Raw genomic sequence first — 27296 nt, 5'->3', positions numbered from 1 at the left:
TGTCCGTGGACTCCTCCTTAAGGATAGACCCGTGTCCTGCCCTACCGCTCCTCACAGCTTGCACTGTCCCCAGCTTTGTTCACCTGGACCAGTGCAGTCACCCCCACCCTGTCCCGCAGCCTCGCCCTCCAGACAGCCAGAGTGGCCTGTGAAACATAAACAGGGCTCAGCCCTCCTGGGGCTGCCACCTCCCTCAGGGTGAAACCCCCCAGGCCCTGCACGACCTGTTGCGTCCCCTCCCCACCCTTACTTTGCCCCGCTCCCTCACTCACCCTTTTCCTGCCCCGCAGGGCCCCGTGCCACTCCTTGAGCGCCCAGGCTCAGTCCAGCCTCTGGTCCTTTGCACTGGCTGTTCCCTCCACCTGGAATGCTCTTCTTTCAGGCTGCTTGCCTCGATCCCTCACACCTCCACCGGGGAGGCCTCCCTGGCCATGCATGAGTAAAATGCAGCTCCCCTGCCACATGCGGGGCAGGGGTTGAGTCCACTTTGTCCCCCGCGGTAAACCAGTGTCCAGCACTGCCCTTGGGGTCCTGCAGATGCTGCGTGAACATCGATGACAAGCCAGTCTCCCTGCCGCAGGAGCTGGTGACTGTCCTCCGTGTGTGACCTTGGCAGGTGGGCACAATGGACCTGGCTTACATCTGCGAGTGGGAGAAATGGCCCAAGAGCACCCACTGCCCGTCGGTGCCCCTGGCCTGCACCTGGTCCTGCCGTAACCTCATCGCCTTCACCACGGACCTGCGGAGTGACGACCAGGGTGCGCCAGCCGCTCCCCTGCCCTCCACCCCCCGGCTCCCACAGGGTCTCCTCCTCCAAGACGAGGGGTGGTGAGGGGTGCAGAGGGCCTGGAGCCGGGGGTGCTGGGATCACCCCGTGGGATGGCAGGGCCCAGGGGTGGGTGGCCCTGTGCAGCTCGCTGAGGCTCCTGCCTGAGTTTTCCAGACCAAACGTGTCACCACCTGACTTTGAGGTGCACTCTGCCAGCCGGGCCTGTGTTGTCTCTGCCACTGAGTGACGTGCACTCGGGAGAGGGAATTAGAAAAACACAGAAACTTAGGGTGAGGGAAAGAACCAGCCGTTAGTTTCCACGGAGAGATGCCCACTGTTAGCATTTGGGGTTCGTTTTCTTCCGGTGCCGTTTTCTACGTCTCCTTTGCCCCACTGGAGGCAGGGTCACGGGCCGCGGGCCGCTCCATCTCTACTCGGGCGGCCGGCGTGTCAGCAGCGGCTCCTGAGTCCCCGTGGCCGGGGCTTTGCTTCTTCCTCCCTGATGCCCCCGGGGTCGTCGGGCACCCGGCTGTTGTTGCCGTGTTGAGCACACCGTCCTTCACAGACCTGACCCGCGTGATCCACATCCTGGACACCGAGCACCCCTGGGACGTGCACTCCATCTGCTCGGGGCACAGCGAGGCCGTCACCTGCCTCGAGTGGGACCAGTCAGGTGAGGGCAGCTCCCCTTGATCTGTGGGTTTGCGGGCCCTGCTCTGCCCACTGCTGCTGTCCAGAGTCCTTTCCGGACTCGCCTGTGCCCCTCCCTGCTCTACTGCCCCCAGGCCGGCCTCTCCCACCCGGGCCCCTGATGGACAGTGGCGGGGGCGGGGGGGGTCTTGTGACGCGATTTTGGCCCCTGCCCCGCACAGGCTCGAGGCTGCTGTCTGCTGATGCCGATGGGCAGATCAAGTGCTGGAGCATGGCCGACCACCTGGCCAACAGCTGGGAGAGCCCCGTGGGCAGCCTGGTGGAGGGGGACCCCATCGTGGCCTTGTCGTGGCTGCACAACGGTGTGAAGCTGGCCCTGCACGTGGAAAAGGTGGGTGTCCTGCCTGGGGGCGCGGCTCCTCCTCTTGTGTCACCAGCACCCTTTTGGTCCGCCTCGCCCCGGCCCGGCTCACACCTGCCATGCAGGGTCAGCACCCGTGTGGCCAGCAGCCCCCGTGTGACTGACGTGGTGAGATCCCAGAATTCCTGCCTGTACCCCACGGTTCAGCCCAGCGTCCCCTTGAGAGGGGAGCCGCCTGGGTCCAGGGTGCTGAACTCAGAGCGCGAGGCCGCGCCTCACCGGTCGCTTTCCTCACCGTCAGGTGGGGCTGCCGCTGGCCGTGGTGAGGGTTCAGCACGAGAAGGCTTGGGAGGGCTCGGTGGGGCGGCCGGGGTGCACGTGGCCTGCTCTGCCGGCTGCTCCCCAGAGCCAGGAGCCCCTCCTGGGTTGGTGCTGTGGGAAGTGGCTTTTCTCCCATCCCTTCCCCGCATCTGCTCCCTGTGCCCGGTGCAGGGCCTGGGGACAGTTACTGTCAGCATCTGGCAGCAGCGCACACAGCGCTGGCTCCAGGCCGCGGGGAGCCGGGGCAGGGGCTGCGTGCTGCCTTCTCTTTGTCTGTTCTCCTTTGTTATGTAACAGCGCTACTGAGATACAAGTCGTTTAGTATGGTTCACTCACCTGAAGCATACAGATTGGTGGTTTACTTAGTATCTTCACAGACTAGTACAGCCATCACCACATTCAATTTCAGACCATTCCTTTTTTTTTTTAATACTTTCTTTCTTTATTTGTTTTATTTATTTATTTACGGCTGCGTTGGGTCTTCATTGCTGTGCGTGGGCTTTTCTCTAGTTGTGGCGAGCGGGGGCTACTCTTCATTGCGGTGTGCGGGCTTCTCATTGCGGTGGCTTCTCTTGTTGCGGAGCACGGGCTCTAGGCGCGCAGGTTTTAGTAGTTGTGGCTCGAAGGCTCTAGAGCACAGGCTCAGTAGCTGTGGTGCATGGGCTTAGTTGCTCCGCGGCATGTGGGATCTTCCCGGACCAGGGCTCAAACCCCTGTCCCCTGCATTGGCAGACGGATTCTTAACCACTGCGCCGAAAGAAGCCGCAGACCATTCTTTTCAACTCAAAGGAAGTCTGTCCCCATTAGCCTCACTCCCCTTCCCCACCTCAGCCCCTGGCAACCATGAACCCACTGTCTGTCCCTGTGGACTTGCCTGTTCTGGACGTTTCCCATCAATGGAATCACACACCGTGTGTCCTTCTGTGTCTGGCTTCTCTCATCAGCGTCGTGGTCTCAAGGTCTGTTCACACTGTTGCGAGCATCAGGGCTACTGTTCTCCTTACCACCAGATACGTTTGTCTCTAAATTATAAGAGACGGATGTGTCATTTAAAACGCTCGGGCATGCACGCGGCTCTCGCCCGTGATGTTGAGGTCAGGCGTCTATCCCCTCTCCCCTTGGTAGGAATTCTAACTGCAGGGCTTGCTGCCTAACCTTCTGGACCTTGTTCTCTGTGCGACGTTTCTTTTTCACACTGCCAGCGTCTCTCCTCAGGGGTCATCCGGGGGCTTTTGCTTCTTTCTTTCCAACAGTGCCGGCACCTCCACGTCTGGAAGACTCTGTTGGGGCCGTGGTCAGCCCTGCCCTCCCTGGACGCCTGGCCCTGTGGGTCTGCTCCCCAGACAGAGAGGGCACATACTCTCCCACTGCCCAGAGAGCCCTGCTTAGTCTCCAGCTCGTGCTGTTTCAGTGACAGTCATGTTGCCCGGATTGAAAGGAACCCGGCGTGCAGGCTGCCCCCCGGGTCCGCCCGGGTGGAACGCTGGGAAAGGCCCAGCCGGGGACAGAAACCAGGGCCGGGGCAGGGGTTGGCTGGGGGCCCGAGGGCCCTTCCGAGGGGAGTAGAAACGTTCCTGCCCAGGATCGGAGCGGTTTCCACAATGGGGTGGTTGTCAACTTGAACCGAAAGCCGGGAAGAGGTGAATTTTGCTGTACGTTAATTGTAACCTAGACCGGGTTTGGAAAGGTGACGGCAGTGGCAGCTGCACTTTGCAGCACAGCTGGAATGCTTTACCTCCAGCGTCTGTAAATTGCAGCCTGCTCGCTCGCCCACCTTGTAAGCAGTCTCACTGGCGGCTGCTTCTCTCTGCTGCAGACGCAGGGAAAGAGCTGAGTGGTTGCAGCCGACCACTTGGCTCACAAAACTGAAAATACTGAGTGTTTGACCCTGTGAGGAAAACATGGTGAGTCCTGTCCTGCGCGTGTTTAGCCGTGTCATCCTCACCACAGTTCTCGGACGTACAGATGGGGATACTGAGGGTCAGAGAGGCCCGTGTCACACAGTGCTTGAGTGGCTGAGGCAGGATCTGAACTCAAGTTCATGCTCTCGTGCCTTCTGCCACGTGGTTCCTCCATGTTCCCAAGGGTGTGACTCCCAGAAGGGCGTCCTGGGGTCACAGAGGCAGACCCCTGAAGGCCAAGTGCATGCCCGGGGCCGGGGCTGCCCGGAGCTGACCCCTCCCCCTCCCCCACAGTCGGGTGCCTCCAGCTTTGGCGAGAAGTTCTCCCGAGTCAAGTTCTCGCCGTCGCTCACGCTGTTTGGGGGCAAGCCCATGGAGGGCTGGATTGCGGTGACAGTCAGCGGCCTGGTCACCGTGTCCCTGCTCAAGCCCAGCGGGCAAGTGCTGACCTCGACGGAGAGCCTGTGCCGGCTGCGTGGCCGCGTGGCCCTGGCCGACATCGCCTTCACGGGTGGCGGCAACATCGTGGTGGCCACGGCAGACGGTAGCAGTGCATCCCCAGTGCAGTTCTACAAGGTGTGCGTGAGCGTCGTCAACGAGAAATGCCGCATCGACACCGAGATCCTGCCCTCGCTGTTCATGCGCTGCACCACTGACCTCAACCGCCGGGACCGGCTCCCCGCCATCACCCATCTCAAGTTCCTGGCCCGAGATATGTCAGAGCAGGTGTGCCCGCCCGGCCACCCTGTGGTAGGACCGCTCGGGGCTAAATCCAGGCGTGGGCAGGGCTGGTCCTTCCGGAGGCTCCAGGGCAGCATCGGTTCCTGCCTTTTCCAGCTTCTAGAGGCGCCGCATCCCTGGCTCGCGGCCCCTCCTGCATCCTCACAGCCAGCAGCGCAGCATCTCCCGTCTCTCTCTGCCTCTGACCCTCCCGCCTCCTTCTTATAAGGACTCTGGGATGACACTGGGCCCCCCGTGAATCCAGGGTCATCCCCGTCTCAGGGGCCTTAACTTAATCCCACCTGCAAAGTACCCTCTGCCCCGTGAGGTGACATATCCACAGGTCCTGGGACCATGACGGGGACATTTCTGGGGGCGAGGTTCACCCAGCTGCACCGGGGCCCCCTCATAACCTTGCACTGATCAGCACCCAGCTTCATGAAGTCCCAGTACGTTTCCCCGGCCCCCTCGTTTCCCGCCGGGGGTGCCTTGAGCGACTGCCTTCCCCAGGGGAGGCGGGGTCATGGGGGGCAGGTGCGGTGCCGGCTGGGTGTACGTGGGTCGGAATCCGCAGCGGCTGTGAGGCAGGTGCCGATGTGAGCCCCGTGGAGCAGCCGGAGGCCTGGAGAGGCCGAGGGGCTGGTCCAGGCCCCTCACTGAGCCGCCCGCCCCCCCAGGTGCTGCTGTGTGCGTCCAGCCAGACCAGCAGCGTGGTGGAGTGCTGGTCTCTGCGCAAGGAGGGGCTCCCAGTGAACAACATCTTCCAGCAGCTCTCACCCGCCGGTGAGTCCCGCTCCAGCCGGCCAGGGACACGCAGCCTCTCGGGAGCCTGGGGTCCTCTGGGAGCCCTCGGGTAGAGTGAGGCACGGGGGTGACCTGAGTTTGCCAAGAACGTGCCCGCCACTCCCTTCCCTCCCTCTCTGTCCCGACACCCACGTGGAGCCCCGAGTCCCCCGCCGGGACTGGCCCCCCTCCTGACACCTGTGTGGCCGGGAAGCCGGGGGTGAACCTGCGGCCACGTGGGGCGTGTTCCCGCTGATGGCAGCGCTGTTGGCCCTGGAGTGGCCGAGGGGCCATGTCAAGAGGCCCCTTGAAGCTCTGCCTGCCCGCAAGGTGGTTGCCTAAGCTGCTTGATGTGGCCTCGGAGGAACTAAATGTGAAGAAGGTCATGCTGCCTTTCCTGAGTGACGCCGCGGGGCGGCAGGGCCACAAGGGGTCCCAGCCCTTCCCTCGTCCCTCCTCTGTCCTAGTAGCTGTGGGCGCGGCCGTCAGGCGGGTCATGGCCCCCACGCACACCCTGGGACCTTGTCACAAGCGGGCTCACATCTCACGTGAGAGGGTCGCCACCCCCGTCAGCGGGTCGAGCCTTGTCCTGATGCAGGTGTCCGCGTGCCGAGCTCACCCGCACCTCCTCCCCCCACCCTGCCCCTCGTCCTAGCCTCGCGTGGCCTGCGGGCTCTTGGACCTGCCTCTTCTCCTACCTCCCTGCCTTGGCCCTAAGCGCCCCCCGCCAGCCCATCCTCCCTCTCAGGCCCCCGCTCTGCCAGCCACCGTCCAGCCCGCGCTCCAGGGATTGGCCTGACTTGGGTGGACACGTGGGTCCAGGTGGACTTGGGCAAGCAGCTCAGCCGCTGACAGCGGCCACTCCCCTCTGTAAGCTAGGAATGGCCGGGGCCGCCAGGCTGGGTGTGGGTGCGGGTGCCTGGCCTGCTCGCCCTCCCTCCCTGGGCATCGCCGTAGCTGTCACCGTTACAGCTGTGCTCAGCATCGTCCCTCGCTGGGCCTCGGTCTCCCTGTGGGATGACGTTTGCCAAGAGCCCCTTTGCACTGGGCCGTCCAGGGAAGAGCTCTTAGGGCAGATGGGTAGAGGTGTGCTGTCACAGCCAGCTTTGCCGTGTCACACACCAGCCCCAAACTCTGGCTCAGAACCACAGCCCGGAGGGTGGTGGGCCAGGCCGCCTCCGCTGCTCCGTCCTGGTTCCCCGTGTCTGCCATCACCCCAGGGCAGCTGGGGTGCTGGCCACTGGCTGGGCGCCTGGGCTCACCTCAGTGTCACCTTGGAGTCCAGGTGCACGGGTGCCACTGAGCATCTGCTCACATCACGCCCGCAGCACCGGGGGCCAAACCCAGATTGACGGGAACCACCCCACCCCTTGCTGGGGGGCTTCATCATCACACCGAGGGTGTGGGCGCAGGGAGGGGCCCGTCTTGGGCACCTGTCGGTCCAGCTCATGGGGAGAGCTGGGGTTCCACCCAGGACCTCTCAGACCACAGAGACAGAACCCCGTGCAAGCCGGCCGAGTCACTGGGGAGTTTTGGGGTTTGTGTGGCGGCAGGGTCGGGGGTGGGTTCCCCTTCTCAGCACGTTGGCTCCTTTGAGGGGACAAGGTGGAGCCGCCCCTGCCAGCTGACAGCCTCGCGGCCCAGGCAGGTGCCTCCTCCTGTTCCCGTGAAGGCCCAGGACCGGATCCTTTGGGGTCCCCCACCTCTCCCCCGACCCCAGTCACGTGAGCTCGCTGGGTCTCCAGGAGGGGCAGGGTGCTGGGTCAGGTGCACCCTTGTCGTGTTTGTCTCGTCTTCATTTTTTTTTTTTTTGGTATTTATTTATTTATGTATTTATTTTTGCGGTACGTGGGCCTGTCACCACTGTGGCCTCTCCCGTTGCGGAGCACAGGCTCCAGACGCGCAGGCTCAGCGGCCATGGCTCACGGGCCCAGCCGCTCCGCGGCATGTGGGATCCTCCCAGACAAGGGCACGAACCCGTGTCCCCTGCATTGGCAGGCGGACTCTCAACCACTGCGCCACCAGGGAAGCCCTGTATTTATTTTTTTATACAGCAGGTTTTCATTATTTATTTAATATATATTAGTGTATATATGTCAATCTCAATCTCTCAGTTCACCCCACCACCACCCCTCTGTCTTGTGTTCATTTTGTTGCTCTCTGTCCCCCCCACTCCCTTTTAGTTGGTGACAAACAGCCCACGATTCTCAAATGGCGGATTCTGTCAGCCACCAACGACCTGGACCGCGTGTCCGCCGTGGCGCTGCCCAAGCTCCCCATCTCGCTCACCAACACCGACCTGAAGGTGGCCAGCGACACCCAGTTCTACCCCGGCCTCGGTATGGTGTCTCAGAGCCCCCGGGGGAATGGGGTGGGCCCTGAGCTTGGGCTTCCGTCACAGGGTCCTGGGAGCCTAGCCCCCGGCCTCACGTCAGTCCCACTGGGGACGAGGGTACTGCTTTCAGGATCTGATGGGCTCAAAGGGCTGGGAGGCCACTGTCAAGCTGTGCTCTTTACTACGTAGAGGGCTGTTCGCAGTCCACAAGGGAGAGGCTGGGAACTTGGGGAAAATTTCCAGATAAGCTTCCTTCCCATGCCCACCCCCACCCCCGTTGTAGTAGCTCCCGTGGCGATTCTGGGTTTGGGCCCTGGCGTCTGTGGCCCTGGGTGAATCAGGCTGGCCATGTTGGTGCCGGCCCAGGGCAGCCCCCCAGCCCCCTGCTGTAGATTACGGGCTTTGGGTTCTACAAGCCCCTGAGCTTACTGGCCTCCGTTCCGCCCCGAGGCCCTTTGTGTACATCAGGCCCAGGCCCTTACCATCTGCTGTCCTCTCCGCCTGCCCCTCCCACTTGTCCCCCTGGAAGTCACCTGTTGCCTCACGTCGGCCAAACTTAGTGCCGGCCGCAGGGGAGCGGGGCAGAGGTGCCCAGACAGGGTGCAGTCTGCTCCACCGATTCGGGGGCCGGTTAGCCAGGACTGGACCCCACTGGGGGGGTGCACCCCAGTGGCTCAGGGCTCACGCCGCTCCTTAGCACAGCCTCTGCTGGGCGTGGTGGCTGCCCCTTCCCATTGTCCAGAGCTGGGTTCGGCCGCCTGACCCTGCATGTGCCCCCAGGGCTGGCCCTGGCCTTCCATGACGGCAGTGTCCACATCGTGCACCGGCTCTCGCTGCAGACCATGGCCATCTTCTATAGCTCCGCAGCGCCCCGCTCCGTGGACGAGCCAGCTATCAAGCGCCCTCGGACCACGGGCCCCGCCGTCCACTTCAAGGCCATGCAGCTCTCCTGGACTTCCCTGGCCCTCGTGGGCATCGACAACCACGGCAGGGTCAGTGCTGCCCCGGGGGACAGCTGTCTGTGGCGGGGGTCGCACTTAGGAAGTGGGGGCCCTTAGGGTGCTGCTCCTGACGTCAAGGAGTCCTAGGCCCCCAGTGCGCAGCAGGTGCTCTGCGAGTTGGCCTCCTGGTTCCCAGGGGAACCTGTCCATGGCCTGGCAGGAGGGCGGGCAGCCTCACAGCCACTCTCACACACTCACGCTTTTGCTTACACCCGCCTCTGTGTTTGCACGCTCATTCACACCCTTGCACGCTCACACCTCACGTTTGTCCTACTGGCACGTTCACACACGTGCACATGTTTGCACACTCACACCCACGTGCGCGTGCCCCCAGCCCCCCGCAGTGGGCTCCTGCGAGTTGCTGTCGGGCACCCTGTAACTTCTGTTGCAGGCCTATCCTCGGTGTCTCCGGGTGGTGGGTTGGGCTTCTCGGGAGCACGAGGTCTGTGTTCCCAGGGACTACACGGCCCCCAGGTGGACCTGCAGGCCCCGTCACCCGACAGGCGCCCTGCTGGCTAGGAGGCCCTTCAGGACCTATGTGGGAATCGCCACAGCTATGGAAACCTGGGGCTTGTGGCCCCCGTTCACTCCATGTGGCTGGGCTGTGGCCCTGCAGCCCTCCCGTGTGACAGGACAGCGGGCAGGCCTGGGCCCCGCGCTGGCCGTGCCCTCCCTGCCCCCAGCTGCCCCTCGGGCCCCGCCCCCTCACGCCCCGCCCTCCTCCACAGCTGAGCATGTTGCGCATCTCGCCCTCCATGGGCCACTCGCTGGACGCGGGGCTGGCCCTGCGGCACCTGCTCTTCCTGCTGGAGTACTGCATGGTGACTGGCTACGACTGGTGGGACATCCTGCTGCACGTGCAGCCCAGCATGGTGCAGAGCCTGGTGGAGAAGCTGCATGAGGAGTACACGCGCCAGAAGGCCGAGCTGCAGCAGGTGCCGCCCCCCTTGGCTGCTGCCCCGTCCCTCCGTCAGGGTGACCTGCAGGCCGGACGGCCCACCTCTCGCTGCCACCTCAGCCCGGCAGTGCGTGGCTGTGGGCCTGACGCCACCTGCCTCTGGGTGGCTTTGGAGGCCTTTGCTTCTGCGATAAGAGCTCTAAATGGGAGTTTTACAGACGGGTGAGCCAGAGAGAAGCAATCGTTCAACGCCATGGTGGCGTGCCTGTAAAACCCAGACCCCCCCCCCCCCCGAGTTCAGTGGGGCATGCAGAGGTCAGCGCTGCTAAGCATCTGAAGTTGCCCTCTGTGCCAGCCGTCGAGGAGAAAACAGGAAGGAGAGATCCCATTCCCATTAGCAGCCTGCTGAGATGTGCGAGTGCTGGGCCCGACCCGGGGAACAGCGCAGGACGGAGCTGGGTTCAGAGCCAGGGACGCCAGTAGTGATCACATCTCTTGTCATCGGGCAGAGCTGTGTGCAAGCATTTTTTTTTTTTTTTGGCTGCACCCTTCATGCCTTGGGAGATCTTAGTTCCCCCGCCAGGGATTGAACCTGGGTCCTCTGCGGTGAGAGCGCAGAGTCCTAACCACCGGACCACCAGGGGATTCCCTGTAAGCAAGCATCTTTCTGTTTTAAGTCCTCCACTCATCCTGGGAGACAACAGGTTTCAGGAGCTGTGGGGGGTAGAGTGGAATCTGTGGCCCCACCCACTTCATGCCAGGAGTGCCCCCAGTCGTGAGGTGTCCCAGGTGTGTCCCTTGGGCCCCTGGGGCACACGTGCCCGCAGGTTGAGACCCTGCCATCCTCTGAGGAAGGTCCTCCTACCTGGTTCCGCCATGAGGAGGGCAAGGCCCAGAGAGGGTTAGCGGCTTGCCCGGCTGCCCCAGCGCCTCGCTCTCCCCGGCTCCTCAGGCGCGTGCCCGGCCCACTCACATCCTCCGCCCCCCAGGTCCTCTCTACCCGGATCCTGGCCATGAAGGCCTCGCTCTGCAAGCTGTCACCCTGCGCAGTGACCCGCGTGTGCGAGTACCACGCCAAGCTCTTCCTCATCGCCGCCAGCTCCACGCTCAAGTCGCTGCTGCGCCCGCACGTGCTCAACACGCCCGACAAGAGTCCCGGCGACCGGCTGACGGAGGTCTGCGCCAAGATCACGGATGTCGGTGGGTCCTGCCCCGTCCTGCGGGCCGCCCTGGCTGCTGAGGACCCCTTGGCCGTCGCGCACGTTTGGGGTGTCGGGGACACGCGGTGGGCGTTAATGGGAACAAAGATGACCCAGCCTGGGGATGGCGTCCCCAGGGGCACTGCCTGTGTGGAGGCCTGGAGGCCGGCGGGAGCTGCAGGGTGCCCGGCACAGGGGGTCCGAGGGGCGGGCAGAGCGATCTGAAGGCCAGCGGTGGACACCCAGAGCCCCTCCCTCCAACCCTGCCCTCCAGGTTCCCAGGCTCAGGCAGGCCCGTCCCTCATTTGCTTGTTCACGACGTTGGTGTCGGCCTGTGGGGGCGGGCCCAGCTCACCGTGCGTGCTAATGGGCGCACATGTGAGGTTCTGGCCGCCCCTGACTGCCTGTCCCCTCCCAGACATTGACAAGGTCATGATCAACCTCAAGACGGAGGAGTTCGTCCTGGACATGAACACGCTTCAGGCGCTGCAGCAGCTCCTGCAGTGGGTGGGCGACTTCGTGCTCTACCTGCTGGCTAGTCTGCCCAACCAGGTGCGCCTGCACTCCTACTTGGGAGCCCCACCCCCCAGGAGCCCCGCCCCTGGCCTTGTCCTCTGAAGCCCCACCTCCCTGACCCTGCCCCTCCCAGAAGACCCCTCCCCCCCCCCCCCCCCCCCCCCGGGGCCTGCTGAGGTCCTAGGATGCGGCGCATGCTGAAGTAAGCAATCTGGGCCCTTCTGCCCGTAGGGCTCCCCGCTGCGGCCCGGCCACAGCTTCCTGCGGGACGGCGCGTCGCTGGGCGTGCTGCGGGAGCTGATGGTCGTCATCCGCATCTGGGGCCTGCTGAAGCCCAGCTGCCTGCCTGTGTACACGGCCACCTCCGACACCCAGGACAGCATGTCCCTGCTCTTCCGCCTGCTCACCAAGCTCTGGATCTGCTGTAAGGCGCCCAGCTCTCTACTCTCGTTCCGCCACCAAGATACAAGCCCTGGCTGAGTCCCCCCACCAGAATATAAGCTCCCGCAGGTCAAACTGGCTCTGCCGTGGCCCCCACTGTTCCCCCGGCACCCAACACAGGTCCAGGCACGGTGTGTGCTCATTAAACATCAGCCACTCTCAGGCACCTGTTTGTCTTGTGTCACCAGGTCGTGTGTTTCTGTGGCCAGGCTCTATCGTTGTCACATCCGTGATGCCAGGAAGGACACCCAGTGTTCGCTGCATATTTTTTAAATGAATAAGTGGGTCCCCATTTTACAGAGGAGAAGACTGAGGCCCGAGAAGGGGAAGGAGCTTCCCAGGGCCACTCAGGAAGTCGGGGCAGGGCTGGGGCCTGCGCCTGGTGCTCTGTGAGCTCTGAGGAGGCCATGATGCCTCCTGGGTGGGCAGCCCTCCGGGCAAGGCTGCTGAGCAAGATATCCCTGTGGTCCCCTCCCCGCAGGCCGCGATGAGGGCCCCACGAGCGAGCCGGATGAGGCGCTCGTTGACGAGTGCTGCCTGCTGCCCAGCCAGCTTCTCATCCCCAGCCTGGACTGGCTGCCCGTCAGCGATGGCCTCGTCAGCCGCCTGCAGCCCAAGCAGCCCCTGCGTCTGCACTTCGGCAAGCCTCCCGCTCTGCCCGGCAGTGCCACCAGCTTGCAGCTGGACGGCCTCATCAGGTGCGTGCCCATCTCTGCCTCGGGGCCTTTGCACGTGCCGTGCCCGCTGCTTCCTTCCAGCCTGACCTTAGCGCTGCTCCAGAGACTCCCCCACCTCCACCCTCTCTCCCCTCCTGGTCACTTCCCTCCATCCAGTCGCCTCGGCCTGTACTGATCTGTGCCCTCGCTTGTCTGGGTGACATCATCCTCTCTCTGGTCTGTCACCGCCTGCCTGGAGGGCCCCACGTGACTGACCTTGGTTCAGAGTTCAAGCTGACGCCCCAGTCCCCCACGGTAAATCGCACTGCAGCCTGGACTGCCTGGTGGGGCCCAAGGCCCCAGGGAATCAGAACCCTCTCAGGCAGACCTCCCAGGGCTTAGAGGTGACTTCAGGAACCATTCTTTGGAATGTGTGGGGTCTGGACGGCCCACCCCTGCTGAGTGAGCTCACGACTGCCCGGCAGTGCCTTGGGGTGGGGGTTTGTCCCCATTTAACAGACGAGGAAACTGAACCTCAGAGATGCAGTCAGGAGGCAGCTGGCCAGGACCCAAACCCAGCACCCCACGGGCCGCCTGCCTGAAATGGTGCTCGAGCGATGAATCCCCAAGTGGAGGTTCGCGTCCCCGCCTTCCCGGGAAGCGCTCTGGACCTGCCCTCAACACCTTCTGTGTTTTCTTGCACGTCTCGCTGTGGGAGGAACAGCCTGATGAATCACACGCTGTGGTTTGTGCTTGGGTTTCAGAAAAAACTTTACAAGGAGAGGTGGCTGGTTGCACAAGGGGTTTCACACTCTCAGGAGTTTTCAAACGTGTGATACGAGCGTAACAGGCCGACCCACCCCAGCCCCAGGTCCTCTCTGAGGGGCTCTGGGCGCCAGGCTCTCAGACATCGTGGCGGTTCTGGGCTGCCACCCCGACCCCCGGGCTAGTGGTCTGTGGGCGGAGGGCGTATAGAAGCCCCGCTTGCAGACTCTCCCTGTTCCCCGGCGAGTGTGCGTCACGCACGCTTTGCCTTTAGGAGATGGACCTGTGCTGGCGTGTGCGTGCGTGCATGCGTGCGTGCGCGTGCGTGCGCATGCGTGTACACCCCCTAGCCCCTTCCATGCCTCTCTCTGTCAGGGCGCCGGGCCAGCCCAAGATGGACCACCTGCGGAGGCTGCACCTGGGCGCCTACCCCACGGAGGCCTGCAAGGCCTGCACCAGGTGAGCGCTGCACCAGACGCCGGGCCCGCTCTGCCACCGGTGGTTTCCCACCTGGGAATGGGGGTCCCGGAGTGCCTCCCTTGTGGGGCTGCTGAGCAGGTGCCCCCGCGGTCTTCTTAAAGGGCCAGGGTGGCCCAGCGGTGAGCGGCTGACCCGAGCCTGCCCTTGAGGGGCTCCCCAGTGACCTGACAAGTGCAGACATGAAGGAGTGACTGCAGCAGTGCTGCGCTTTGCAAACGTGGCCCCGAGTGCTGCCAGACAACCCCAGGGTCACACCACTAGGGACGGGCTGAGCCAGGACTTGGACCCACAACCCCTCCTCTGTCCACTGAGGGAGGTGAGGGGGTGGTATCTGAACTGGGACGGAAGGATGTGGAGGAATTAGATCAGTGTGGGGGGAGTGGGGGCTGCAGGGAACAGCATTCCTGGAATGGAACAGCATGTGCAAAGGCCCTGTGGCCACCACCCAACCTTGCCTAGCGCCCCACCCTCCTGACTCCACCCGCAGGTGCGGCTGTGTCACCATGCTCAAGTCACCCAACAAGACCACGGCCGTCAAACAGTGGGAGCAGCGCTGGATCAAGAACTGCCTGTGTGGGGGGCTCTGGTGGCGGATGCCCCTCAGCTACCCCTGACTGCGCCCAGGCCCCTGTAGGTGGATTCTTTTTCTTTTCTTTTTTTTTCTTGTCTGGTGAATACGGTCTTTAATTATTAGTTGGATAATTTTTCTAAAAATTTCATTGTAGTTGATTTACAAGGTTGTTAGTTTCTGGTATATAACACAGTACATAAATTTATATACGTACATATATGTATACACACACGTTCTTTTTCCTACTCTTTTCCATTATGGTTTATGACAGGATATAGAATATAGTTCTTTGTGCTATACCATAGAACCTTGTCATTTATTTTATATGTGTATTTTCTAATCCCACACTCCTAATACATCCCTCTCTCCTTTGGTACCCATGAGTTTGTGTTCTGTGTCTGAGTCTGTTTCTGTTTTGTAAATAAGTTCATTTGTGTCATATTTTACGTTTCACATGTAAATGATATTGTATGATATTTGTCTTTGACTTCACTTAGTATGATAATCTCTGGATCCATCTATGTTGCTGCAAATGTCACTATTTCATTCTTTTTATGGCTGAGTAATATTCTGTTGTGTGTATGTGTGTGTGTGTATATATATATATATATATATATACATACATATACCACATTTTCTTTATCCATTCATCTGTCGATGGACATTTAGGTTGTTTCCATGTCTTGCTTATTGTGAATAGTGCTGCTGTGAACATTGGGGTGCATGTGTCTTTTTGAATTATAGTTTTGTCTGGACATTTGCCCAGGAATGGATCATATGGTAGTTCTGCTTTTAGTTTTTTGAGGAACTTCCATACTGTTCTCCATAGTGGCTGCACCAACTTACATTCCCACCAACAGTGCAGGAGGGTTCCCTTTTCTCCACACCTTCTCCAGCATTTGTCATTTGTAGACTTTTAAATGATGGCCATTCGGACTGGTGTGAGGTGATACCTTGTTGTAGTTTTGATTTGCTCTTCTCTAATGATTAGCGATGTCGTGCATCTTTTCATGTGCCTGTTGGCCATGTGTATGTCTTCTCTGGAAAAATGTCTATTTAGATGTTCTGCCCATTTCTTTGATTGGGTTGTTTGGTTTTTTAATACTGAGTTGTATGAGCTGTGTATTTTGGAAATTAAGCCCTTGTTGGTCGCATCGTTTGCAAATATTTTCTCCTATTCCGTAGGTTGTTTTCGTTTTGTTTATGGTTTCCTTTGCTGTGCAGAATGTCAGTGGATTCCCAATGGGTTGAAAGGAAAGGCACGCTGTCCCCTTGCTGGTCACAGAGCAGCCACGCACTCCAGACCTTCACTGGGTGCGTGAGAATGCCACCCTTGAAGTATGCTTTTCGGCCCTTATCAGCTGCGCCAGCACCTCTGTAACCGGCAGGGCAGGTGAGGACATGGCCTGAAGCTTCAAGTTGGCACCCTCGGCCCAGCGGGCCCTGCTCTTTCTTCCTCGGAGCCTACTGGCGGATCCGGGTGGAGGGCCTGGCCGCATGGCCACCATAACAGGTGGTGACTGAGACCTGGCCCTGCCCTGAGGATCTCACTGGCCCGGGCAGAGCCACGGCTGTGTCCCGACCCCTGGGACCCCAGAGCTCAGTGACCGCCCTGGATTTCCCAGGTCCCAGCTCAGAGGGTCCAGGACAGCTCAGGCCTCTGTCCTTCAGAACATCCCACACGAACCTGCCAGGTGTCCAGTGGCCACTGTCAGTGACACCAGCCCGGGTGTCTGCTTCGGGTTCCTCACCTGTACCTGTCACTGCTGAGCCCTCGCGACCGCCGTCTCTGACCTGGGCAGGCCCAGTAAACGTCCCCACTGGGTGGCCGGTGTCTTGTCGGTGTCCTGGGTGCTGCCCGGCAGCCCCCTCGCCCCCGGAGCCTCCCTCCCCCTCCACAGGCATGTGGTTCTGCCCGTGTGCGCTGCTCTCCTGCTCTGTCAGCATTTATTGAGCACCTAGTGTCTGCCAGGCACAGGGGTCCCTGCGCGGGGTGGGGGGGAGCGGTGGGCTGGACGTGGGTGGGGGCTGCTCCCCGCCGCCTGGGTTCCTGCGCACATGAGTGTCTCTGTCTCTGCTTTCCCTCTGCATCCCTCCCCCTCCCCCCCGGGTTTCCTGAGCTCCGCGGCCCCCAGGGGTCCTGCTTCGCCAGCAGCTGCTTCCACCCATTATACCTGGCTCCCTGCGGCCCGTGCACAGCGCCTGCCTGTTAAGTGGTGATTGATTGCTTCTTGTTTTCCTCTGGAGGAGCAAGGGAGGGCGGGCCGGCCCGGCGCCCCGCAGAGGTCAACAGGCGGCAGCGGTGTCTGTTGGGCTTTCTGGGGCCGGCAGCGCTCCAGGGGCCCCATTACCTGGGCCAGGGGCCGCTTCCCTGCCGGCCCGCCCACCTGTGGCAGCAGCACTTGGCGTCTAGGTCCTGCTGTCCGAGAGGTGCTTCTGCGGGGACTTGTGGGGACCCGGAGCTGCTGGCCATGCGGGGAGGGGTGGAGACACCCTGCCTCGGACTCACCTCCCGTGCTGCTGCCACCGCCTTCTGTCCCCTTGGGGAAAGGGGACCCAGGGCGGCCTCCCTGGTCGAGGGGCATGTGGTCCACAGTCCTACATATTTTTTCTCAGCCTTTTTACCCCATTTGACCATGTTTTTTTAAAGCAACTCGTGTTTCTCAAGTCATTTGAAGTCTTTAAACCAGTTATTTGTCTTAGAAAAATGAAACTGTTTCTTGCACTCATGTTTCATTGGCTAAGGTTAAGTTGTGAGTACTTACACCCCGGCCACCATCTTTGGACGCTCCCTGGAGGGCGGGTCCACATCTCCTCCCCTTGGATCTGGGGCTCGCACCTGTTCCCACCTGTCCTGTGCAGGGGAAGTGACCCCGGGTGACCCTGAGGCTGGTGGGAACCGGCCTGGCTCCTGGGCCATCATCCTGGAGCCTCCAGGCCTCTGGTCATCTAGGTGGTGGGACAGGGACATGCACCCCTCCCCCCCACATCCTTGTGACCCCAACCCACACAAGCTGAGCGCAGTGAATGGCGAACGGGGATGGCTCAGCGTCGCCGAGTTTGGGGCAGTTTGTTACGCAGCAGTGGATAAGCGGAACGCTCCGTGAGCTGCCGTGACAAGCCCAGTAGGCATAAGCGGGCCCGGCTGTCCAGAAGCGTCGGGCTCACCTGGGGGCCATGGGGGGGGCCCCTGCTGAGAGCCCTGCTGGAACGTTCCTCCAGGTTGAGAGGGGATTTGTGGGTGGGGATGTGCCCTTGCCCCCCGTCCTGCCCCCACCATGTGTCCACACGGGTCCCCCCCTCTGGGGTCAACAAAGGCAGGTGTTACTGTGACAGGGAGAGGCAAGTCAGTCCGTCGGGCTGCATGTTCGCTGTGCCTCAGCCGCCTCAGAGCCAGGCCCACGGGTCCCAGCTGCAGGTGAGGAGGCCGAGGCCACCATCCTCCGGAAATAGAAGCGAGAAGCTGCTCTTGACTCCCCACGGCAAGTGGGCTCCCGTCTGCAGTGGGCGGGGCACGGCCACGTGGGCCACCCTCCCTGCACGCTCCCCCTCCCCCTCCCACCAGCATCTGTGGGGAAATTGCTAGAAGAGGCCCTGCAGGGTCACAGGGCTCTCAGGCGGCTGTGTCACAGGGACTTCTGAGTTTTCATGTGACTGCAGAAACCCCCCCATGGGGTAGAAAGCATGGAGCCTATGTCTCCTGCCTGGAGACCCCCAGATCCCTCCCCCTCTGCCTGCCCCACCCACTCCATCTGGTCCTGCTCTGACCTCAGGGCCCGTGGCTCACCAACACGGACAGCCTAGTCTGGTCTGTAGCCCCCGCTAGTGGTGCCAGGTAAAATGCAGGACGACAGTTAAATCTGAATTTCAGATGAACAGTGAGTACGCTGAGAGCCCCAGGCCCGTCTTCAGGATGACTCATGAGTTCCATCCTGTGCAATGGAATGTTTGACCCGGTTCCTAGGAGCAGGGCTGGGTCTCAGCTGTGTCTACACAGTAAGCACTCAACAAGTGCTTCCATATGAATGAACGCTCCATAGCGGAAAAACAAAAACTGGCCATAGGTTCCAATTCCAATGCCTGGTGGGGCACACGACCACCTCTCAGACCCTCAGTCTCCTCGACCAAAGAGAGGTCAGAGACCCCCTTTGTGGACCAGGCTTAACACCTGGGGCCTAGTAGGTGCTGGGCTTCAGTGGCCCCTCGTCCAAGTGGGAGAGAGGGCACAGGGCCTCAGGACCTGGGTTCTGCCCTGTCACCTCCCAAAGGGGTAAACAGAGCCAGGAGGACAGTGAGTCCCCTGGGCCTCCAATCAGTGGAGCTGCTCTGGGACACCAGTCAGCTTTGCTCAGTGAACCGCGCAGCACCTGGGGCTGGCCTATGAACGCAGGCCCTGTGGCTCTGCGCTCATTTCCAGGCTTTGCTGTGTGACGTCAGGAGAGTCGCACGGCCTCTCTGAGCCTGTTTTCCCATTTGGGACACGGGTCCTAAGAACACAACTTCTCTGTGTACCTAGATCTCAGCCCAGAGCAGGGTCTTGCACATAGCAGGCCCTCACTTTCTGCTCGGGAAGCAAGGACCAAGGGGACACCCACCCCCATTCGTGCTCCTCCCTGGGTCTCCGGGCGTCTCTCCAATTTCCAGGGGAGAGTAAGGGCGCCACCGCGTGGCCAAGACGTGAAGCGACTCCTGGCAGCTCCAGCCCGGCTTGCAGGGCGTGGGGTCTCCGGACTTTTGTCCCCGAAGATCCCTGCGCCAGGCACGCCGTCTCTCAGCCTTTGGGTCACCTCCTGGCACCGCATTACCAGGACGCTGCCGCCCCCCTCAGTTTGGCTCGCCTCCATCCGCTCCCTCACGCAGCGTGCAATCTGTAAAGGCGGACCAGGTGCAGGAGTGGATGACTTTATTGCTCGGGCCCCCGTGACCGCCGCCCCTCAGGTCCTCCTCAGGCAGCTGAGCCCTCAGCCATCACTCCGTCGATCCAGGCCACGTAGCTCGCCACGCGCGTGTAGATGCCGGGCTTCTTGTGGTTGCCACAAACACGTGAGCCCGAGGTGACCACGCCCTCGGCCACGCCGCCGCACACCAGCGGGCCTCCAGAGTCACCCTGCAGGGAGCGATGTCATGAGGTCCGGTGCAGGGCCGCCGTAGGCGTCCGGCCCGCCCTTCGGCGTCCGGTCCGGCTCCACCGGCGCCTGCTGCAATTCCCCTCAGCCCGCCGGTCCCAACAGTTCCCTCGCTCGTCAATCTCAGGCCCCGCCCACCAAGGCCCCACCTCCGCCGGCTTTCGGCTCCGCCCCTCTCCAGGCTCCACTCCGCACTCCGTCCCACGGAAGTGGAACAGCCCCCTCCTCCTACCCTGCCCCACTCCTGGCCCTCTCCAAGCTCGGGCCCCAACTCGTCCGCACCCTCTTCCAGATCCCACCTCTCCTCCCAACCCTGCCTAGACCTCTGGCCAGCCACGCCCACCCAGTCTGAGTCATTGACCCTCCCATCTCAGCCCCCACACCTGCCTCAGGCCACGCCCACTCTCCTGGGGGGGGCACTCTGCGAGCTCCCCCGCGCGCGACCCGCCCTTTCCATCAGCCTCGCCTCCCGTATTCCCGCGCGCCCCGCCCCTTCTGTTGGCTCCGCCCCCAGCAGGCCGCGCCCCCCCCCCCCCCCCCGCCTCGCCCTCCCGAGGCCTTGGCCCCCACCCCTCTACTGGACCAGCCCCGCCCTTGCACCTTGCAGCTGTCCCGGTGTCTGCTCTCCGCGCACATCATGCTGTTGGTGATGGTGCCGTCATGGTACTTGCGCAGGTTGCAGGTGGCGCGGTCGAGCACCGGCAGGAGTAGGTGCTGCAGGCGGTCTGGCCGCCGGCCAGCGTGGTTAACCACGCCCCAGCCGGCCACGTCGCAGAGCGTGCCGGCCGCCACGTCGCGGTCCTTGCGCTGCCAGGGCAGGGGCTGCACGTAGGGGCCCAGCACAGCCTTCTCAGAGAGCTGGGGGTTGGGGCGGAAGGGGATGTTAGGGTCGGGGCGGGGGCGGGGGCGAGGGCGAGGGCCCCGGGGCAGCAGGGGGGACTGGGGCTAGACTCAGCAGACCTGCAGCAGGAGGAGGTCGTGGTCGATGGTGTCCGGCCGGCTGTCTGGGTGGGGCACTGCGCGTAGCACGTCGTACAGGCGCTTGGAGGGCTCCGGCTGTGACAGGGAGTGCGCGCCCAGGAGCACCTGCACCTTCCCGTCGGCCCTGGGAGTGGGGTGGACCCACCATCAGCCCCACCTCACCCCACCCCACCCCGTCCCGCTCTTTGCCCCAGGCCACTCACACATCCTCCAGGCAGTGCGCTGCGCTCATTACCCACTGCTCGGCCACCAGGAAGCCTCCGCACACGTGCTTGCCGTTCACTTGCACGGATGCCATGTAGGGCCGCGAGTGGGACATGGCCTCTCGGCCGCCCAGGATCCTGCCGCGGGGCTGAGCCGCTGGAGGTAGGCAGGTCAGCGTGAGGACTTAGGGGGTGACTGCAGCCCCCCCCCCCCGCTAGGATTCTCTCTCTACCCCGAGGCGGCTCCAGCACGCCTCAGACCTGGAATTCCATCCTTACAATTCTCCCCGACAGAGTTGCAAACTCCGGGGGGGCCCAGGGAGGAATGCCCGAGAAGACAGATGATAGGGAGTGACCGAGTCTGGGGCAAATGCCATACCTACACATTGGGCCTGAGGCTGCAATTTAAACATAAGGAAAGCCGGACTGTCCAAACCCAACACCCCTGCCAGCCATTACCCCTCGAGCTGCCGGTTTTCCAGTGTGTGGAAAGCTAGGTTCAAAGTTTTGAGAATTACCCCCGGTGGTCCAGTGGTTAGGACTCGTTGCTTTCACTGCCGAGTGCACGGGTTCAATCCCTGGTGGGTGATCTAAGATCCCACAAGCTGCACAGCCCGGCCTCCTCCCCACCAAAAAAATAAACCACCAAAATTTTGAGAATTCCTTGGTTTTCAGAGGCTTCTGTTCATGTGAAACCTGTCCCCTCCCTGCCCACTTAGGGGGGTTGGAGGACAGTCCTGTTTGACGGAGCAGGCCCCCTGGCTGACCGCCCTGCAGGCTGGTGGCCCCCAGCGGTCACCGCAGGCCCAGGTCCACTCACCACACACGGCCGCCCCGAGGAGGATCAGAGCCGCCAGGTGCAGGGAGCGGTCTGCCATGATGCTGCAGTGGCCTTGACACTGACCCAGGCTAGGCCCTGGGGGTGCTTTTATGAGGGTGGAAGGGGGCGGGCTCTCGCACAGGCCCTATCAGCCGGGTGGGCAGCAGCCCAGTTGGCATGGGGAAGCCACCTGTCCACCCTCCCCAGGGGCGTGGTTGTCTCCCACGGACTTTGTACCAAGAGTATAGACAGGCTGCTGGGCATGCGTCCCGCCTCTGTGAGCCTGGCCCAGGGCTGGGCCAGGCACAGGGGCTCCTGTGGGGAGCAGCCCCTCAGGAGGGGCGGCAGGCAGAGCAGAGGGATGGACCTACACCCAGCCCCACGGCCCCGTCTCTGCAGAGTGCCTTTGCAGCCCCAAGGTTTCACAACAGCAGCTGGGAACCACAGTTTGTAAACAGCCCACTTCCGCATTTTCTGCTTCTTTCTCTTTCTCTTCCTCCTGCAACTCGGAGAGGAGGTCGGGTGGGGGTGGGGGAGAGGTCATCCAACACCCTTGTCCCTGTTGCTGTGGCTCTGGAGCTGGATACCCCAACAAGTAGAATATTGGAAAGGTGGTGTGTATGGGGCAGCTGGAAAGACCATTGGATACAAGTGACAGAAAAGCCGAGGCAAACTGGGTGGGGCCTTCTACAAGGAAATTACGTGGAAAGTTCATGGGTCTACCTTCAGGTGTAGCTTGATCCAGTTACTTGAACCAGGTCAGGTTTCTGCCTTTGGTTCCTCCTTTCCTCCTTGATGGCTTTTCTCCTCACCAGGCTCCCCTGTTGTGACCCCAGACTCGGCCCAGGAGCTCAGTCAGCCCCTCCGTAAATTCCCCATCACTGTAGCCGGAATCTCAAGCCTGCCTCTGACTGGCCGAGCTTGGATCGCATGCCCCTACACCGTCACTGCGGGCAGGTGATGGCAGGTTCTGAGGAGCAGAACCTGGGTCACATGGCCCTCTATAAGTTGGGGATGGCGGGTCAACATCTCGTGAACCTACTACTAGTGGGAGATGCTGCGTGTGACCAGAAGGGTGGGGAGGACCTCAGTCTGCTCCCAGTGGGAACAGTGCACAATCTTTTCCCCTCTCCTTCTTTTCGTGGTGAAAAGAAAAATAGAGAACAACATAGCAAATGTGACTTGTTAGATCCCAACGTGTTTTCTTACTCAAATCAGAAACTCTGAAACGAAAGCCCATTCGCATGTGGAGTCCAGATTATGTAAGTCAGAGTGTTGGAAATTGCAACAAAATTTGGAAATGACCCAACAAGACAAGATGGTTCAATAAATAACCCTGCTCGTCCCCGGATGTTTTGTTGACATGGAAAGACCGCCAGGGTGTAGTATTTATTAAGTGGAAAAAGTGATTGCAGGGCAGTGGGTCACCTTTCTGAGCCGCTGGCACCTGGGGGGAGGTGTGCCCCGGTGACAACCTGCGGGAAGAGCTGGCAGGCAGAGGGAGCAGCAGACGTTAACGACCTTGAGGTGGGACCCCCCCCCGGGGGAGGTGCTGCAGGGATCGGGTATTTGAGGATTTGGCACGAGGGGACAGAGAGGGAGAGATTTATCCTGGCCCCCTGGTGTGGGGTCCGGGGTGGGGGAAGGGGTGTCACCTGATGTTAACTTCTCTCATTTACTTGCTTGGGTGATTGTTTCCCACGCCATCAGACTGTGAGCCGAGTGATGGCAGAGGCCACATGTGTCGCGGCCCCCACCTGTGGCCCCAGGAGGTTCCTTCTCAGGCTCAGAGGCAGAAGAGGGGTGCAGGCTGGCCGTCTCCCCCAGGGCTGTGACTCCTTCGGGGCTGGGTGTTTCCTTGTGAAACATCTGCGTGGCTTTGCCCCCCGACCCCTGCCAAGGCAGAAGGCTGGGGAGGTGGGGGAGGGATTGTCTCCCCACCCAGTGAGGCCAAGGCTGGCCTGGGACCCCAACCCCTGGCTGGGTCCTTCCCAGATAGTGTGCCTCACTCTTCCCCACAGGAAAACTGAGGCTCAGAGACAGCAAGCAAGTTGCCCAAAGTCACAGAGCCGGGACTCAAACCCAGGCTCCTGAGCGTGGCTTCACAGCTCTCTGCACCTCCACTTCCTCATCTGTAAAGTGGGGCAACTCATAGGACCTGCCTCGAGGGCGGAGAGGACCAGTTGAGTGAATACTTGCAAAGACTCACAATGATTTCTATGCCTTGTAAGCACTCATGAACACTCGCTACAGTGCTTTTCATTATCGCCACCTGCAACATTAGTTTATGCTTGATAGGAGGAAAAACCAGAAATGGCAATCAGTATCCTTTTGTAGAGGGTGGGGAAGGGACTTCTTACCCCAATGCCCTGAATTAGCTGCCACCTGGTGGCAGCGTACTCGTGACATGCCCAAGACATTCTCCTGAGGACTTTCGACACTCGGTGGCACAACCAGCAAACCCCCAGACACATTCTACAAAACAGAAGGTTTTTATTGTGCTAGGTGCCACATGACGCTGCATGGGAAGGGCCCAGCCAGGGGCAGGTCAGGTGGGGTGACAGGAGAAGCCCCTTCTAGAAGGTCCTGCCCGCAGCGTCCCTAGGGTGGAGGGAGGGGCCGTCATCGTCACCGTAGCGGCGGATGATGGAGTTGATCCAGTCTGCAAACTTGGCGACGGAGGCAAAGGCGTCTGGGAAGATCCCGGAGCCGCAGCCCCCTCGGATGAAGGAATCGATCCCATGGACCAGCCTGTTGCAGACCAGGGGCCCGCCGGAGTCCCCCTGTGGAGCCAGACAAGTTCGGGAGTCTGGGCTTCCAGTCCCCACCCTCACACCCCCACCCACCCCCTTCAGGGTCGGGGACTCCTTCCACGGGTCTGGCTGTAGTCCTAGTTGCTGCAGCCTGGATGGGAGCGCGGTGGTGGCTCGGGGGGACATGGGGTACGTACAAAGCAGATGCCGGCATGCCGGCCTGGCACCAGGGTGCACACGTTGGAGGGGCGGCAGAGGGCTGTCACCACGGTTACGTTGAGCTGCTGCAGGACTGGGGGCGGTGGCCGGTTCGTGTCCAGCTGGCCCCAGCCCATGGCCACACACTGCACCCCTTCTCCCACGCCTTGGTCCTGGGCGGGCAGCTGGGCCACCTGCACATTGGTGTTGATGGTGGCCATCCTGCTGAGCTGCAGCAGGTGGGATGGAGCAGTGGCATGTCACAGAGGGTGGGGAGTGACGACCCTCACCTCTCTGGGCCCTGGTTTCCCCAACCAAGGCTCCACCATGGTCCTGGAATGTTTCAGAGCAGGACACCCACCCTGCAGGTTGCCTCCCACTTCAAGCCTCAGTTTCCCCGTCCGTAAAGTGGGAGCAGTCACCGTGGCTCAGGGCATCCCTGGATCTGTCTTGAGTGCAATAAACAGTAGGTAATAGGGCTTCCCTGGTGGCATAGTGGTTGAGAATCTGCCTGCTAATGCAGGGGACACGGGTTCAAGCCCTGGTCTGGGAGGATCGCACGTGCCGTGGAGCAACTAGGCCCGTGAGCCACAACTACTGAGCCTGCGCGTCTGGAGCCTGTACTCCGCAACAAGAGAGGCCGCGATAGTGAGAGACCCGCACACCATGATGAAGAGTGGCCCCCGCTTGCCACAACTAGAGAAAGCCCTCGCACAGAAACGAAGACCCAACACAGCAAAAATAAATTAATTAATAAACTCCTACCCCCAACATCTTCTCTAAAAAAAAAAAAAAAGGTAATAAAGCAAACGATGGGCCACAGCAACGACCATAAAACCCTTGTTCTAGAACATTGCCTGAGAATAATCATAGCTGGGCAAGCAGAGGGGAAAGGCAGGTTTCTCCCTCCGGTCTCCCACTGGCCCGAATGTGGGGAATTTTGCCGCATTTGGCAAAGAGGGAGACTGCCCCTTCCCTCTGCCAGCGGGCACAAAAATACCTTTCTCGCTGTCATCTCATGTAATCTCTGACAGCCCTGCACGGCGGGGGTGGGGTGGGGGTGGAGAGTATTTCTCTGTTTTACAGAGGGGGAGACTGAGGCACACAGAGATGGGGGCAACACCGGGTCTGCGCCCGCCAGCCTTGTCCCCCAGGCTCCTGCCCCTCCCCCGCCCTCCCCAAGCCTCCCGCGGGCCTTTGCACCTGCTCTTCCTGCCCCGCCCCCGGCCACGCACCTGGAGAACCGCGATGTCGTTCTGCAGGCGCAAGGGGTTGAAGCCATTTTTAAAGACCCGCTGGACCCCGAACGTCTGCCGGGTCCGCTCTTGCCGACGCAGGTTATGTGCCCCCAGCACCACGCGCACCGACCGGTGGTTCCTGGGGCGGGGGGACAGGAGGTGATTGGGGCGCCCGCGGGGTCGGGAGCGGCGGAGAGACCCCGCCCGAGCGTAGGAGGACCCGCAAACCCTCGCGCCTTCGCCGGAAGGCCCCACCCCGGGCCCGCAGCACGGCCCGCGCGACCCTCGGGCGGCGGGCGCACTGGAACCCGAGATGGGGACGCGCGGGGACACTCACATGCCGTTCAGACAGTGCGCGGCCGACAGCACGAAGTTCCGCGCGATCAGGGTGCCGCCGCAGAAGTGGTGTCCGCGCCTCTGCAGGGACGCCATGAAGGGCCACGCGTGCGGCCTGGCCGGCCGGCCCCCCACGATCTCCGAGGCCAGCGCGGGGCCTGGGGGCAAGGGCGGTGGCGGTGGTGAGCGGCGCGGAGGAGCCCCGCCCCCGCCCGGGAAACCACCCCCCCCTCCCAGGACCCCACCGGGTCGGGTTCTTGCCGTGCTTGTCGCCCAGAGAGGGGAGGGGGCCTGCACGGTCCCCCTGCCAGGGCGCAGCTAGATCTGGACTTCACCCGCTGGGAGTCCCCAGAGACCCCGCTGTTCAGACCTCACCACTCAGGACCTCAGCCTTCTCCTTATCCCAGCTGTCACTCCCCATGAGGATGAGGGGGCCGAGAGGGTCCCCAGCAGGTGGAGAGGCAGGACTGGACCCCAGGGACTGACCCGGGCCCCGCTCACCGCCCAGCAGCACGGCCAACAGGACAGCGGCCAGGGCAGGGCTGGAGGGTCTGCAGCTTTGGATCATGGTTGGGCGGGAGCTCTGGCGTCTCTGCCCTTTGTGCCCACCTGCCCCTCTTATAGCCCCCATGCCCCAAGGCCGTTGCAGTTGCCCGTGGGGGGGCCTGGTGCCCCCGCTTCCTCTCTGCCCATCCTGGGACATGGGGGACGAGGGGGTGATGGGAGAACAGGGGGGAGAGGATGTGTGCAAGGGGCGGGGCTGGCTCCAGGAGGGTCCCCAGATCAAACTCAGGATGCACAATTAAACTGGAACGTCAGATAAGCTTTTTTTTTTTTAGCATAAGTATATCCCAAATATAAGCACAGGATGTACTTACGTACAAATTTAGTCTTTGTTTATCCGACATTCAAAGTTTGCTGGGAGTACTGTATTTTTGCTAAATCTGACCACTCCGGCCCAGAGGAGTTGGCTGGGACGCCCACGTGCCTCAGTTTACCAAGGGCAACGGCAACCATGTGCACGCAGCCCTGTCCTGACATTTGGGAGCTGCCTACCCAGTGAAATGGTGGGGGGACTGGGCTTTGAACCCAGGTGCCCACAGTGCACAGCTGGAGGGAGACTTGCTGCCTATTCCTCAGCCTTGGGTCTCCCTCTTGGAGCCCGGACTGGTTGCTGTTCCTAACGGGGAACTCAGTCCCACCTGGGACCTGGTCAGTCTCTGGGGGCCCTCAGAGGTTCTGGGAAGGAATCCCTCCCACCCCCACCCCACCC

General features: G+C 61.7%; 3 protein-coding genes and 1 non-coding gene across 4 annotated transcripts in view; 1 reads left to right on the top strand and 3 right to left on the bottom strand.

Annotated features, from left to right (window-relative positions):
* MED16 (mediator complex subunit 16) overlaps positions 1-27296 on the top strand; it is a 63641-nt gene that overhangs the window by 2942 nt on the left and 33403 nt on the right. The window contains 15 exon segments of the mRNA XM_049707296.1: positions 617-758; positions 1335-1442; positions 1642-1811; positions 4298-4753; positions 5401-5506; positions 7690-7845; positions 8622-8833; positions 9571-9777; positions 10730-10940; positions 11358-11491; positions 11687-11879; positions 12378-12745; positions 13094-13297; positions 13693-13776; positions 14285-14427. Coding sequence (XP_049563253.1) covers positions 626-758; positions 1335-1442; positions 1642-1811; positions 4298-4753; positions 5401-5506; positions 7690-7845; positions 8622-8833; positions 9571-9777; positions 10730-10940; positions 11358-11491; positions 11687-11879; positions 12378-12745; positions 13094-13297; positions 13693-13776; positions 14285-14427 — 2885 coding nt within the window. The 5' untranslated portion in view covers positions 617-625.
* TRNAE-CUC (transfer RNA glutamic acid (anticodon CUC)) lies at positions 10312-10385 on the bottom strand. The gene has a single exon. It is a non-coding gene; the product is annotated as a tRNA-Glu (tRNA).
* CFD (complement factor D) lies at positions 19255-21748 on the bottom strand. The gene is made up of 5 exons (XM_004285884.4): positions 21499-21748; positions 20679-20835; positions 20455-20599; positions 20095-20352; positions 19255-19475 (listed from the first exon to the last, which is right to left on the bottom strand). Exons 1-5 carry the CDS (start codon positions 21554-21556, stop codon positions 19314-19316), a joined length of 780 nt encoding a protein of 259 aa, XP_004285932.2. The 5' UTR covers positions 21557-21748; the 3' UTR covers positions 19255-19313.
* On the bottom strand, positions 23972-26591 carry ELANE (elastase, neutrophil expressed). Its single transcript, XM_004285885.3, has 5 exons — positions 26525-26591; positions 26025-26181; positions 25685-25826; positions 24449-24679; positions 23972-24281 (listed from the first exon to the last, which is right to left on the bottom strand). The coding sequence occupies exons 1-5, from the start codon at positions 26589-26591 to the stop codon at positions 24075-24077; spliced, it is 804 nt and encodes a 267-aa protein (XP_004285933.1). The 3' UTR covers positions 23972-24074.

Source organism: Orcinus orca, chromosome 3 (assembly GCF_937001465.1).
Source record: "Orcinus orca chromosome 3, mOrcOrc1.1, whole genome shotgun sequence".
NCBI lineage: Eukaryota > Metazoa > Chordata > Mammalia > Artiodactyla > Delphinidae > Orcinus > Orcinus orca.
The sequence above is the reverse complement of the archived record's forward strand: the minus strand, read 5'-3'. Positions and strand labels throughout refer to the sequence as shown.

Coding starts and splice junctions, on each gene's coding strand:
- ELANE (XM_004285885.3), bottom strand. CDS start 26,591: ATGATCCAAAGCTGCAGACCCTCCAGCCCTGCCCTGGCCGCTGTCCTG. Junction 26,182..26,524: donor GTTGGCCGTGCTGCTGGGCG/GTGAGCGGGGCC, acceptor CCTTGCCCCCAG/GCCCCGCGCTGGCCTCGGAG. Junction 25,827..26,024: donor GCGCACTGTCTGAACGGCAT/GTGAGTGTCCCC, acceptor CCCCCGCCCCAG/GAACCACCGGTCGGTGCGCG.
- CFD (XM_004285884.4), bottom strand. CDS start 21,556: ATGGCAGACCGCTCCCTGCACCTGGCGGCTCTGATCCTCCTCGGGGCG. Junction 20,836..21,498: donor CCTCGGGGCGGCCGTGTGTG/GTGAGTGGACCT, acceptor GCCTACCTCCAG/CGGCTCAGCCCCGCGGCAGG. Junction 19,476..20,094: donor GACACCGGGACAGCTGCAAG/GTGCAAGGGCGG, acceptor CGCTCCCTGCAG/GGTGACTCTGGAGGCCCGCT.